Genomic DNA, 13,750 nt, shown 5'->3' with positions numbered 1-13,750 from the left:
GTATCTTGATTATTATTGTTTTTTTACTTTTCCTAAGTTCAGGAGAGCTTATGTACAAAAAATTTGCTTTAGGATAAGTATATAGGAATGGTGGTAGTGGGTCAAATGAAAAATCAATTTAATTGACCAGCGTTTTTCACAGTGACCATTAGTATATGCTTAGGCAAGAGCGTGCAGGTTATGCAGTCCTGTCATGATACTTCTGTAGAATAGTTTCCTTGCCTGTTTGTGGAGGTACTGAGAACTTACTGAGCCATAGCTACTGTCTTTGTATTTAATAGACCTCAATAGATTTTTCTTGCATGAATATGTCATATTGATATAAAATGTTGTTATTCACAACATATCCTGCAGGATGGAAGTGCACAGTTTAACTGTATGCAGTGTGGAAAGCCCGTTCCTTTTAGGTTTGTTTGTTTTTGTTTAGTAACTTCAGCTCTTGTATTGAAAGAGACCATGAAAAATTGTTTTCCTACTTACCATCTTTATGCTGCCCTGATTTGCTGTATTTTTGTCATATCCCTCCACAGTTCTCTTTTTCTAGCTACAGCCTTAGTCAGTTTAGGGGACCCATTTGATAGAAATCATTAATAATGATCCATCAAGTGATTGAGTGTCTTTTTTTATTGGATGTGCTTCACATAAGCTCAGAGTAAAATAATCAAGGTGATGGAGCCGATACCAATAAGTGCCTGGTGGTGCAGTGTATAAATCCAAGCGTTTTAAAAATCTGCTGTACTAAATACTATTATAATGAATTTATCTTAGGCAGCTGTAGCTGTAACAACTGTGTCAAGTTGCCAAATACTTAAGTCTCAAATGTTAAGAGGTAGGTTCTGAATACTGTATGTAAGTTCCCCATAAGAAAGAGATAAGGTCTGAAGAGAGGTAAAAATCAAGGAAGTGCCATTTGGAACGTCACAGAATCACAGAAGGACTGAGGTTTGCAGGGACTTCTGGAGGTCATCTGGTCCAAACTCCCTGCTCAAGCCGGGCCACGTAGAGCCAGTTGCCCAGGACTGTGTCCAGATGGCTTTTGAATACCTCCAAGGGTGGAGACTCCACAGGCTCTATGGGCAACTTATGCCAGTGGTCAGTCAACCTCACAGCAAAAAAGTGTTTCCTGATGTTCAGAGAGAACCTCCTGTGTTTCTCTTTGTGCCTCTTGCCATATAATTACGATCATTCTTCACAGACTTTTGGTTTTGGCCTGTTGAAAAACACCTGCCATGTTACACAAATAAGCTAATTGCCCAGGGTTGGTTTTTTTTTTTTTTTTGAAGATATTTTCCAAGTTTTCTGTGTTCGTGCATGTTTTAGTTAATACTGAATGCTGATGTTTGAGTTCAGTATTTCTGTGCATTCCAACAAAGTAATTAGGGATGGAATCAAACCGTTGTTAAGTCAGAAGGAGTTTTGGTCTTGCTTTGAGTACTTGTGATTTGTACAGTTTGGTAAAAAAATATCTTTCATTTTAATTGACAAACTGTTTACGTTTGTGTGCTTCTGCTATCTGTAGAAATATCCCCCAAAACAATATAGGTAGGTAGTTACTGTGCTAATAAAAACGAAAAATAAACCTAAAAGAACTATTAAATACTTCCCATTGTATTCTGTATTTTAATAGAATGCAACTTATGTTAGTTCACTTCTAGTCTAGACTTCCCAATGTAAAATATGTAGTAGTTATTGTTTCCCCTGGGGAAATCTTCCCTAGCAATAAAGCAGAAAAAAACCCAAACCCCCAAGTAGAAAAGCCTTTATACAATGCAGTTAGAAAATTGCAAGCCATGGTGTTGAGAGGAAAAACAAAAATAGACTTAGTTTGGAGGAGTCTTTTCTACAATACATTGTTCTTTCTGAAGATTGTCCACAAAAAGAAAAATAACTGCATTAATTTGGGGGAAAACACTCTTTGTTGTAGTTGTGTTGCACCACAGTATACTGCTTTTCTAGCGGATTTCTGCTGATGTTTGCAAAGCTGTCACTTTGATTTGAGTCAATGCTGAAGTATAAAATAGCCTGATAAATTCCTAGTCATAGAATTTCCGCAAGCACTTTTAAATACTTAGAGAATTATGTAGAATTTTCTTACTGCTTTATGCCTTTCCATGCGAATGTACAGTATGATGCTATTTCCTTTATTTTTGAAGCAGGATTATGCTTATATGTAGTATAAATTGTCCACTTTTCTTACTGGTAGTTGGTTTTGGTTTTAGCTATCCAGGTGAATCTTGAGTACTCTCTAGTGGTTGTTCTCACAGGATTCGCATTTTAGATGGAAATTGGAGGACCCTAAAAAGCATTTAAATTAAAGTCCTCATCTTTTCCATAGCACATAAGATGACACCAAAACAAACTGTTTTTGATGCCTTATGTAGACTTCAGTCTTTTGTGGTCAACTGACTACAGGACACATAGGCTTAAGAAGCAGTAAGAGCTCTAAGTCTAGAACTTCCCTGAGCAGGTTAGGTTGAGTCACTTGCAAATTTTGGTTCTCTTCTGCAGTGAAGACTTCTCCGTGGGAAGTAGCGATGCTTCTTTTCCTGCTTTGTTTTTTGAGTTATCTTTTTTTCTTCCTAACTGTAAAATATTTAGAATCATAGAATCACAGAATGGTTACAGTTGGAAGGGGCCTCAAAGATCATCTAGTTCCAGCCCCCCTGCCATGGGCAGGGACACCTCCCACTAGAGCATGTTGCTCAAGGCCACATCCAGCCTGGCCTTGAACACCTCCAGGGATGAGGCATCCACAACTTCCCTGGGCAACCTGTTCCAGTGTCTCACCACCCTCATAGTAAAAAATTTCTTTCTGAGATCTAATCTGAATCTTTTTTCTTCCAATTTAAAACTGTTTCCCCTTGTCCTATCATTACCCTTCCTGGCAAAGAGTCCCTCCCCAGCTCTTCTATAGGCACCCTTCAGATATTGAAAGGCCGCTATAAGGTCTCCCCGGAGCCTTCTCTTCTCCAGGCTGAACAATCCCAGCTCCCTCAGTCTTTCCTCATAGGGGAGGTGCTCCATCCCTCTGATCATCTTCGTGGCCCTCCGCTGCACCTGTTCCAGCCGGTCCATGTCCTTTCTGTGTTGTTTATTGTTTGTTTATCTCCTTCTGCCTATTCTGCCTTTTTCTACTTCTTAATTCTTTTTTTTTTAGTTACTGCTATTTTTTTGTTGTTAATATTATGATTTTCCTCTTTTTCCCTTGCCTTTCTTACTCTCTTTTGCTGTACACCTAGACTCTACTCAGTATCTGTGCCCAAATGACATTTTATGCATCATTGGAGACAAGTATTTGTGTATATATATAGCGTTGTATATACACCTGCATTGAAGAGCCAAGTTGAAATTAACTTGGTGCGTTGAGCACTGCGCCTGAGAGTCAAAAAATTACTCTTAGTTTTTGGTCTCTGACTTAGATGCAAAGGGAGAGGGTTGAGGAAGCACGATCTCAAGTTCGTTCTCCCTGCAGCTGGCTCTGGGAAGGCGGCAGTGCCGCACATCGTGTTCCCTGGAGCAGCAGACGAATAACTGGGGGCAGCGGGTGGCAGCTGGTGATTTGTGTGTAGCCCTTTCAGAGGCAGGCACATGGGACAACGCTGCAGTGATAAGTCACTGTCTGGCCGCTTCAGAAGTGCCCAAAAACTGACCCTGGGGCAGCCTTTTGTGAGTGGACTGAGACTGTGTGCGCCACGGAGACAAGACATCAACTGTTCAGCTCTAAAGAGAGTCAGCACTGTGTTGGTCTGCGTAGCCAGTATCTCCTGGTTGAGATAAACAGTCAACATAGCTGATCATTAGTTATAAATAAATATAAATACCGGTAGGAGGTATATAATCTCTCCTTTAAGTGAAGGAGAGATTAATCCGGGTGAAATTTTGTCTTTTGGGTAAAATGCATAATACATCAGATGTTCTGAATTGCTGCATGGTGCTAATGATCAACTGTAGTAGTTTAGGAATCTTGCAGCTTTGCAGCTGTTCTTGCTATTCAGTGCTGGGGAGAATTCCAGTGTGCGCTGGTATTAATCCGTCAAATGATCTCATTATTTTGAAATTTTCAATAACAAGTTGCAACAAAAATCTATAGGGAAATGAGGGGTTTTTTAGGTTTCTTGGGGTTGTTTTTTTTTTTATAGAATACATAAACCTGCTTCTCTTCTACCCAGAGGCTTGGCAACCAAGAAGCGCTTTGGTTCAAGCAGAATGTTATAGTAAACTGAACAGTCTCATTCTAAATTTATTTCTGGTCAGACCTGGGAGTCTTGGTGGACAACAGGATGACCATGAGCCAGCAATGTGCCCTTGTGGCCATGAAGGCCAGTGGCATCCTGGGGTGCATCATTTTTTCAGTGGTGCCCAGTGACAGGACAAGAGGTAACGAGCACAAACTTGAACATAAGAAGTTCCATCTAAACATGAGGAGGAACTTCTTTACTTTGAGGGTGGCAGAGCACTGGAACAGGCTGCCCAGAGAGGTGGTGGAGTCTCTGTCTCTGGAAGCGTTCAAAACCTGCCTGGACAAGTTCCTGTGCAACCTGCTCTAGGTGGACCTCATCTGGAGAGATGGTTGGACTAGATGATCTCCAGAGGTCCCTTCCAACCCCATATCATTCTGTAATTCTCTGATTCTGGTTAAAATTATTTTTCAAAAATAAGGCATATTGCATATAAAATCACAGAAGTTGGCTTTTGAACTGTATGACCTGAAGGATGCTTGTATTTATTTATTCTGCAGGTTAGAATTGAGCAGGTGATTGTTGCTGAGCCAGGAGCAGTTTTACTCTACAAGATTTCTAATCTTCTCAAGTTCTACCACCATACTATCAGGTACGCAAAATTACAAAGTGTGTTAAAGATTTTTTTTTTTAATTGTATGTATAATGATTAATGTAGTAAAAAGAGTATTTTTGTGCCTTAGTTTTTGCTTTATGCTAAGGAATAAAGGAGAAATGTGATATCAAGCAAGATGCCACTTACCTGTTGTCATTCTTCAGTTCATATCAAATCTGCTTTGAAAGGTAGTATCAATTTGCCACAGAAACTGTTTCTTTATATTATTTGTATCTGCATGGAACAATAGAAAAAAACTACACGGAACATTTAAGATGACAAAGTCAAGCCCCCTTTGAGAAAATGTTAGAATGAAATTATCTCTAGCACTTCAGTTTTTCTCTTCTTCCTTAACTATGTTTTGATAGCATATTTCTTATTTATGCCCTTGCATTTTTCTGTTGGGAAGATGCTTGCCTCATTCCATATCTCACTGTTGAAGGTGCCCCAATCCCCTTCCAACATTCCCAATGCCAGCAGGAGCACAGAAGCTGGAGAAAAGCCAGAACTGTTGATTTTATACATTGTGGCATATGCAGTATTTCATGTTGGTTAGAAACAGCAGGAAGAAAAATCTTTTACACAGCCCTGGACTGAAGTGTTGAGAAATTGAATCATTAATATTACTAGTTGAGCTTATTCTGAAAAGACGTTTAGATCTTGGGATATGTGGTTCTTGGGCGCCTCCCACTGTATTTAAAGTCCTCAATTGTGATGGCACTACAGGTCTATGGTAGAACATAGATAAGACCTATTCATAATTTTATTGTCAGAAAAACCTGAAAGATTTTTGCTGTCATTTCTCTGTCTCCAAAGTTACTGTTTCGCAGTGGTTACAAAACTTGGTGCAATTGAAAATGTGGTGTTAAAATGGCAGGTCTTGGGCAATCTTAGGGTTGCTTTCTGTCTCATTAATGATACATTGTTTAAAGACCACTGAAGTACCTTCTGCCAGCTGAATAATTTCCCCTGAGTAGAGCAAGTGCACCTGACTAACAAAGGGAAAATGCAGTTTGAGAAATGATCTATTGAATGCAACAAGATTATAATCTGAAAATCAAGCTACAAGTTTAAATTAGTCCTATTATGATGCAATGAATTTTTACTGCCATTTTTGTAGTTTAAAAGTTCTTTCACTTTAGACATCAGATATGTCTGTGAGAGGAACATAGTGATGTAGTGCCACTTAAGGTTTACGTGGTGTCCGTGCTAAGTGTAGTACCTTGGCACTTGAATAACAAGGCATGGATCCTTACATATTTTGAGATGCCTAACAGTGCAATGAAGAAACAAGAGAGATTATACTATCCCTAAAGGACAGTATGACAGAATAGGTATAAGCCCTTTTTGTTTCTGTAATCTGTATTCTATAACAGAAGTAGATTTATAGAATAACAAAATGAAAATCCAGTAAACTTTAGAACTGTTAAAAAGTTTGTGCAAAACCTGTAGTTAATATTTAGTTAATAGACATAGTTGATGAAGCTTGTTCTCACAGTCATCTTATGAGTGTATCTCTTAGCTAACATGGAGAACTGTGCTCTGCAATTATTTGTTGTAAATTTTCAACTTTGAAAATAATTGTGTTTGAAATGTTGTCTAAAGTATACGACCCTGTCATGTTCCTCCCCTCTAGGTTATTTAATTAATCCTAATTTTGTTTTCAGTGGTATCGTAGGCAACAGTGCAGCCACGCTGTTGACAACAATTGAAGAAATGCATTTGTTGAGCAAGAAAATATTCTTTAATAGCCTGAGTCTTCATGCAAGTAAACTAATGGACAAGGTTGGTTTCAAAATCATACAACTTTCGTATTTCAAAACACACTTTCATTTCCCTTTTTGTCTAGTAAGACTATTAGTTGAATAGCTGTTTTATATGTCAACTTTTCCTGAAACGGAGGTTTTGTAGTTTCTCTGTTTTAGAATCATAGAATAGTTTGGGTTGGGAAAAACCTTTGAAGGCCAACTAGTCTAACCTGCATTTTAGCTATGGAACTACATAAAAAAACCTTCCTATTTATGTTTTAATTCTTTTAATAGTTATATTGTTGTGAAAATATGACTAATATACTGTTGTTAGCAGTATTTGTCTACAGAGCAGTTTATATATTTTTAAAAGGAAATTTCCTTAACTGCGGTAGAGCCGTTAGCTGATTGAGCTAGGTAATTTGTATTCATGCATCATCAGATCAATAGTTAATTACTCATGTGCATAATTCCTTTCTTGAAGTTACGAAATATATTCCAAGATGGCAAGCTAAGTAAAAACAAAACTTGTGTGTTCTGTCTCTATGAAATAAGTTTTACCACAAGAACGTTGCTGCCATTAAAAGCTGAATACATTTGTTATACCAAAAAATTGTACCTAAGACAGCATCTATTTCCTGGTATCTTTTTCTCTCCTGCTTATAGCTTTGAACTTCCCATTGTTCAGTAACAAATACAGTTATTTTGTAATTTCTTACTGCTGTGTGTGTATTGTGGTACTATTGGTGGATCCGCCCATTAAATCTCACCTTTCTAAAATCTAAGCAAAGTCAAAGAAAATTGTTAGGCTACACATCTGATCTTCATCCGGCATCCCTGCCTGAGATGTGATGAGTTGACTAGGCCCTAAAACCAATGAGAGATGCCTTTCTTGGTTCCTAGTTTTTGCATAACCCCAGAGTTCAACAAGGCTGTCCTATTACTGTTTTCTCCAGTTAAAAAAAAGAAAAACGTTTGAAAGTAGAAAACAACCAGTGAAGTTCTGTGAATGTACTTCTAAGTTATTTGTACTTAACCAAGAAAAATGCAAAAAATACATAGATTTACAGAAGCTATTCTTCTTGCAAAGCTTTGTAGTTCACTGACCCTTCAGTGGGATTTTCTGAGTTTGGTCAGTGTTATTCTGTGGTCTCCCGGTAGTGCTCTCATTCTTTGCAGCTTGTGTCTGGTCCCAATTTCCTGTCTTCTTGCAAGAGCTGAGGAATGGCTTTCTCAAAGGAACAGTTGTTCCTTCTCTTCTTGCCTTCCGTATATCCCAGTGACTCTTTTCAGTGGTTTCATCCATTTATTGGGTTACTCTGTAGTTGCTACTACCCATAGCCCATACATTAAAGTCCACTTAATACATTTTTTGGTTGTCATGGGGTATTTCTGTTTGAACGTGGTGTCATCGCAATAGTGGTTCCTCTGCTACTAATGCTTTTTCAAGGATCAGTTAAAGCTTGCATTCATAAAACATATAATGGATGAGGACAATATGAATTTACAAAAAAATAAATAAAAAATTAAGTGCACAGCTTGCTGTGGGCATATGCTATCTCTGCATGAATTTCTCAAATGCTTTTACTTCCTAATACATAAGCTAAAATAAAATATCTGTGTAGTTGTTCCTTTTATCAAGAGAAATCAGTGATGAGCGTTAGCAAAAATATGTGACTTTGTTTGCACATTCTTTGTAAGTAAAGAGCAGTAATGCTTCAGGAAAGTAATTTTCTTGGCTTGAAGCTGTAAGACGGCTCAGTGTCCACCTCTGTTGTATTTATCCTGCTGGGTCTTACATCTGTACTCAAACAGGATCCGGCATAATTTTTCTACTCACGTAACCCACAACCTTTGTACTTTTGTTTTGGGTGGTTTGCTGGTCTCAGTTTGGAGACGCATAGAATTCAGAAGTAGAAGAAGGAGTGATAAAGGAATTGTGATCCCCCAGTTTACAGTGTGTGTTCTTTGTATTGTCACTATGGGAAGGTTGAGCGATCCTCTTTGCCCTCTTAGTTCCCCTTCCCTCTACCCCCAGCCTCGATGTAACTGGGTCTAGATGCTGCCATTGTTTTATAAAGAAATTGAATCTGATTTTACTGACGTTAAATGAAGCCGATGATTGCAGTGACACCTTCAGTGGTGTTTTATTACAAGTAATGAATGGCGTACTGAGCCTACCATGTAACGTAAAAAGATCATAATATTGCTCTTTCTCATAAACACATTTTACAAATTAAATCCAAAACGTTGACAATTTTACATTGCATGTGTGCCCTATGAAGATCTTTCCTCCGAGTATAATTGAGGTCAGAAGCTTAAAGAGACTCAGAGGAGGACTAGATATATGAGTAATAAAGGCATCCACAATTATTTATTAATCTCTGTGTTATGGGAGTTAACAATGAGATAAGTCAATGGCTGAGAAGGAATCTTACTGTACTGATCTGGAGTTCTTGTTACTGAGAGATTTAGACAGTCCTTTGAAGCACCTTATATTATTACCCTTTTATGAGTGGACTACTGTATTGATAGAATGCTGTCTTATCTCCTCATGACTGAAATTAGTTTTACTTCACAAAAAATACAAAATTAATAGGCTGATTTACACTCAGAGAAACATTAGTTTCCATGAGATAAAGACCCTATTTTATCTTAAATTTAATTCTCGTGTTACTTAGTTCATTATGTGTTAATATAGAGATAACCAGCTTTTATGCCTTTTCATACGTCTTTGTTAATTTAGTAGTGAATGTCACAATGCTTTTACAGTTTAAGGAAACTCAAGGTTGCTTTTTACCATCCTTTTTTATTAATGTGTGTTCGGACCAGAATTGTGTATATGTATTAGTAGGATTCTCTTCACATCCCAACCTTTTTACCAGCTTTTTGCTAACTATGTATGCTTCCAGATTTTTATTTTTTTTATTTTCAGAGAAGATTAAAGCATTGGAATACAGATCCTTTGTGCTTACATTTGTGATTGCAAAGGCTTTGTTGCTGGTCCTGTTATGCGCAAAGAGAATACTCACTTGTAATATCAGTAAATTACTTTTCCCTTGGACGGTCTGAAAATCAAGGTTCCTTATTTCCACTTACATTTTGCATCTTACGGCATTCATAAGCCTGTTTCAAAGAATATCAGCTGTCCATTACTTTTATTAAAATAGGATTCTTAAAGCAATTTAAATAACTTTGGAAATAGATTAAAATACTAATAAGGTGTTCTTAAATAAAAAATGCTTTTATTTCTGTAAACTTAAGTGCCTCTTTTGTTTAGATCATTGGAAAGTGGTGAATATAGCCTGTCGGAGTTAGGCCTTTTTAATGATGGCATTCTCTCAGTTTCATCAGTTGCTGCTGATAATCTGAAAATTGTAAGCAAGAAATTCTGAATGGAAATCAGTTCTACAATTTTTATTTCATTTAAAGAGAATTTAATTATTTTCATAATTGCTGCTTGTAGCTACACAATTCCAGAAAACGTAGTCATAATTACCAGGGAGTTTGTAACTTGACAGGAGTTTCTTTAGCCCTGCGCAGATTCTCTTGTGCTGTGGCATGGGTAGAGCTGTCTAGAAACACTGGTGTGTTACTGTGTCTTGCTGGGATATGCTTATGCTTTTTTCACATCTGCAGTCTATCTAGTAGTTGGTAGACCAGAGTAGTGTTTAGGCAAATCTTTCTCTTAAGTATGCTAGTTGGGAACTTTTTTTTTTTCCTTTTGACAAAGCAGGTTTCATTAAATATGCTAACTCCTTAAGTTCCCTTCCTTTGGATGCAGACAAATGACAGGATGGTTAATTTGACTCTGATGTCCTCATCACCACAGACAATTTAATTCCCTCGGTTATGGATTATGCTGAGTTGAGTGTTGCCTTCAAACTGCCTGGGATTTAATTTCTGAAGAATAATGGGAAACTGAGACTTCAGGCTGTTCTTTCTAGGACAAGGAAATAGCTTTCTCTTCACTCCTATTTTTCAGAAGAATCCCATGTTACATAAGGAGTGTCACAAGCACAGAGATATATGGAAAATCAAAGGCAGTCTTAGATCAGGATTCTCCCTTTTGGTTGTCAAGCCATCAGTGTAAATGATACAGGGAAATCCCTGGTTACTTCAGAGTACTTACTGGCTTGCTCAGGAGCACTTTCCTATGAACTTTTGTTTTTCATTGCATCAGAAAATCTCAAGCATCCTGGTTGTAATTTAAAAATAAGGTAGTCAGCAGTTCACACAAGTCCAGACTCTTCAGTAGGAGAAACCCTTTCTGTGGTGTTCTCGTTCAGACTTCTCAGGTAGCTCTTTATGATCTGAAATCTATGTAACAGAAATACTCAGCGTAGTGCCTGAAGGAAGCCTATTGTTATGAAAGAAAGACAATACACACGGGAGTGTCTTTGGCTCTGATACTCCTTGAAACATGAAGCTTGGTAGCTGAGTCACTGCAAAACCACTTTGTTTTCAGGATTTAAAATGCCATTCACCAGCTTTGAGATTCTCAGATCATTATAGAGCTCAACACTGACATTGTATAGAAGCCATGCATGACCACCTCTCTCCTGTGTAACTAAAGTGCATCAACTTTTACTACAAATGCTGTCTCTCCTTTGCATCTTACCCTTCAGAGACAGTGTTGGCCAGTCTTGCCAGTGCTTTTTGGCTCTAGTAACAATTTGTTTGTTCTCCTAGAATTATAGAATGGTGAGAGTTGGAAGGGACCTTAAAGATCAGAGTTCCAACCCCCCTGCCATGGGCAGGGACACCTCCCACCAGACCAGGTTGCTCAAAGCCCCATCCAGCCTGGCCTTGAACACTTCCAGGGATGGGTCATCCACAACTTCTCTGGGCAACCTGTTCCGGTGCCTCATCACCCTCACAGTAAAGAATTTCTTCCTAGTATCTAATCTAAATCTTCCCTCTTTCAGTTTAAAACCATTACCCCTGGTCCTATCTCTGCACTCCCTGATGAAGAGTCCCTCCCCATCTCTCCTGTAGGCCCCCTTCAGGTACTGGAAGGCGGTTACAAGGTCTCCCCTGAGCCTTCTCTTCTGTGTTCTGGTTATATTCTGGTTTAACCGGAATGTCTTTTGGCCAATGTTAGTGTCCCTGTGCTGAAAAATTGTTTTCATATTTGTTTCTTTTTAGATTTCTTGGACCCAGCCATGGGTCTGCAGGCTGTGCTAGTAAAGCAGATTGGAATTATAGGTTCAAACTTTATGTATCCTTTTATATGTTTCCTTGGACCCTGCACTAAAAAATCAGATGTTTAGAGATTTGGGATTCTACTTGTGTTACTCATGGTCTGGATCTAACTAAGAACAACCTGATACAGATTACCATTTTACAGACGATGATAAATGTAGGAGAAAATAATGAAAGTAATTATCAGAACAACAGAAACTGTTCCAATGAAGCTGGAAGCAAAGTTCAAAGCACCTAATGCACTGGAGTGGATGGACTGCTCTTTCAGTTCTCTCGTATTGAGAGGATTGTCATTTAAAATCATGAGTCCACTGGTGAGGCATTTTAAAAAGCCTGTCAGACTAACCTGTGCCAGCATGTTTTATTGGACCAGCTAATATATTTAGAGAGTGGGAATTTTCAAGTACACCTGTCCTTACTCTGGCTTCAGTAGTGCTCCAGAACAATTAATAAAGGAAAGAATAATTGCAAACATTGAATTAAATGGAATGAGAGTTATAAGGGTACTAAAGACAGAGCAGATGACAGGTTAGTTTGGAATAATATCTGAGCTGTTAGAAGACTATTGGTAAAGTACCCCAAATCAAGTTTTGGGGTTGTTATTCCTTAATGCTGTTCTTTTTAGAGAAGATTTATTCAAATTAAATGCTGTGATTGCATTATCTATCAGTGGGAGAGGTATTAAAACATTTCATGGGAATAACTGTAAACTTCTCCATCATAATTTGATTCCTGTCAGAATGAAACCTATTAGGTTTCAGGGAAACCAGATGTGGGGCAGATTAAATGAGACTGGTTGATGTTGCGATCTGAATGCTGTTGTGGTTTTGAATGGCTCCATGTGAATGAAGCAAAGCTGGCAAGATCCTTTGTATTCTCTTTTCTTCCAAGACCAACTTGGTAGCTGAAAGGAAAAGCAAGACATTAGGCATTCTGCTTTGTGAACTCTGTAGGGTCCTAACAGGGCTCAAAAGAGCTTAGGACACCTTCTCTGAAGCTTCTCTGGTAGACGTGCACTCAAGTTCCTCAGACTGCTACTTAACTATGGTGAATATTGTCTCAATTTGTAGAATGAACTTGTGTAGTTGATACTTACCAGTTGTAATTGACAGGATGAAACATCCAGATACCTTTTGCAAGGTTTCACATTTGTAGTGCTTTGTCTCCACCCCCTACCAGGGAGGTTTTTAAAAGACTGTATTAAAAGCTGATCAGAGCCTTAAAAAAGCCATCAAGCTTTTGTTTGTCACTCTAAGCAGTGCTTTCTCTGAGGAGTTCTGTGTTTAAAATTACCTTCTTGTTTTATTTAGTACTAGTATCACAGAATTACAGAGTGGACGAATTCAACAGGATCTCTAGAGGTCATCTAGTCCAACCATCCTGCCCAAAGAGTCTCAGCTAGAGGAGGTTACCCAGGACTGCTTTCAGTTGAGTTTTTAATGTCTTCAAAGATGGAGACTCCAGAACCTCACTGTGCAACCGCCTCCAGTGTTTGACCAACCTCACAGTAAAAAATTGTTTGCCCATCTTTCAGTCTGTGCCCATTGCCTCTTGACCTGTTACTGGACACCACTGAGAAGAGTCTGTCTCCCTCTTTATCCCTCCCAGAAAGGTATTTATACATATTGGTAACATCCCCCTTGAGCCTTCTCTTCTCCAGGCTGAACACAGCCTCTGGTTGTGTAGGAGATATTCCAGTCCCTTCGTGAACTTTGTGGCCCTTTGCTCGACTCACTCCACAATGTCCATTTCTTTCTGGACTGTTAAAATGTTAAAGCAGGATATTATATAAATAGTTTTGATTGCTTACCTGTACAGTATTTTCAGTATTTGCAAGTGCACATATGAGCTTCTAACAAAGCTGCTCTTCTTAATAGAATTCACTGTATTTAATAGGAATAAAAGTTGCACTTTTTTTTTTCCATTTAACTTTCTTTGTAAATGAGGAAAGGAAACAATTAACA

The 13,750-nt window shown here is 38.3% G+C and overlaps 1 protein-coding gene across 2 annotated transcripts in view; it reads left to right on the top strand.

The window, feature by feature from the left end:
* COG6 (component of oligomeric golgi complex 6) overlaps window positions 1–13,750 on the top strand; it is a 58,095-nt gene that overhangs the window by 28,774 nt on the left and 15,571 nt on the right. For both annotated transcript variants that reach the window (XM_014966023.1, XM_014966024.1), the window contains exons 12-13: window positions 4,739–4,830; window positions 6,501–6,618. In XM_014966023.1, coding sequence (XP_014821509.1) covers window positions 4,739–4,830; window positions 6,501–6,618 — 210 coding nt within the window. The remainder of the gene's footprint in view (window positions 1–4,738; window positions 4,831–6,500; window positions 6,619–13,750) is intronic.

This window comes from Calidris pugnax, unplaced genomic scaffold (genome assembly GCF_001431845.1).
Source record: "Calidris pugnax isolate Ruff unplaced genomic scaffold, ASM143184v1 scaffold20, whole genome shotgun sequence".
NCBI lineage: Eukaryota > Metazoa > Chordata > Aves > Charadriiformes > Scolopacidae > Calidris > Calidris pugnax.
The sequence above is the reverse complement of the archived record's forward strand: the minus strand, read 5'-3'. Positions and strand labels throughout refer to the sequence as shown.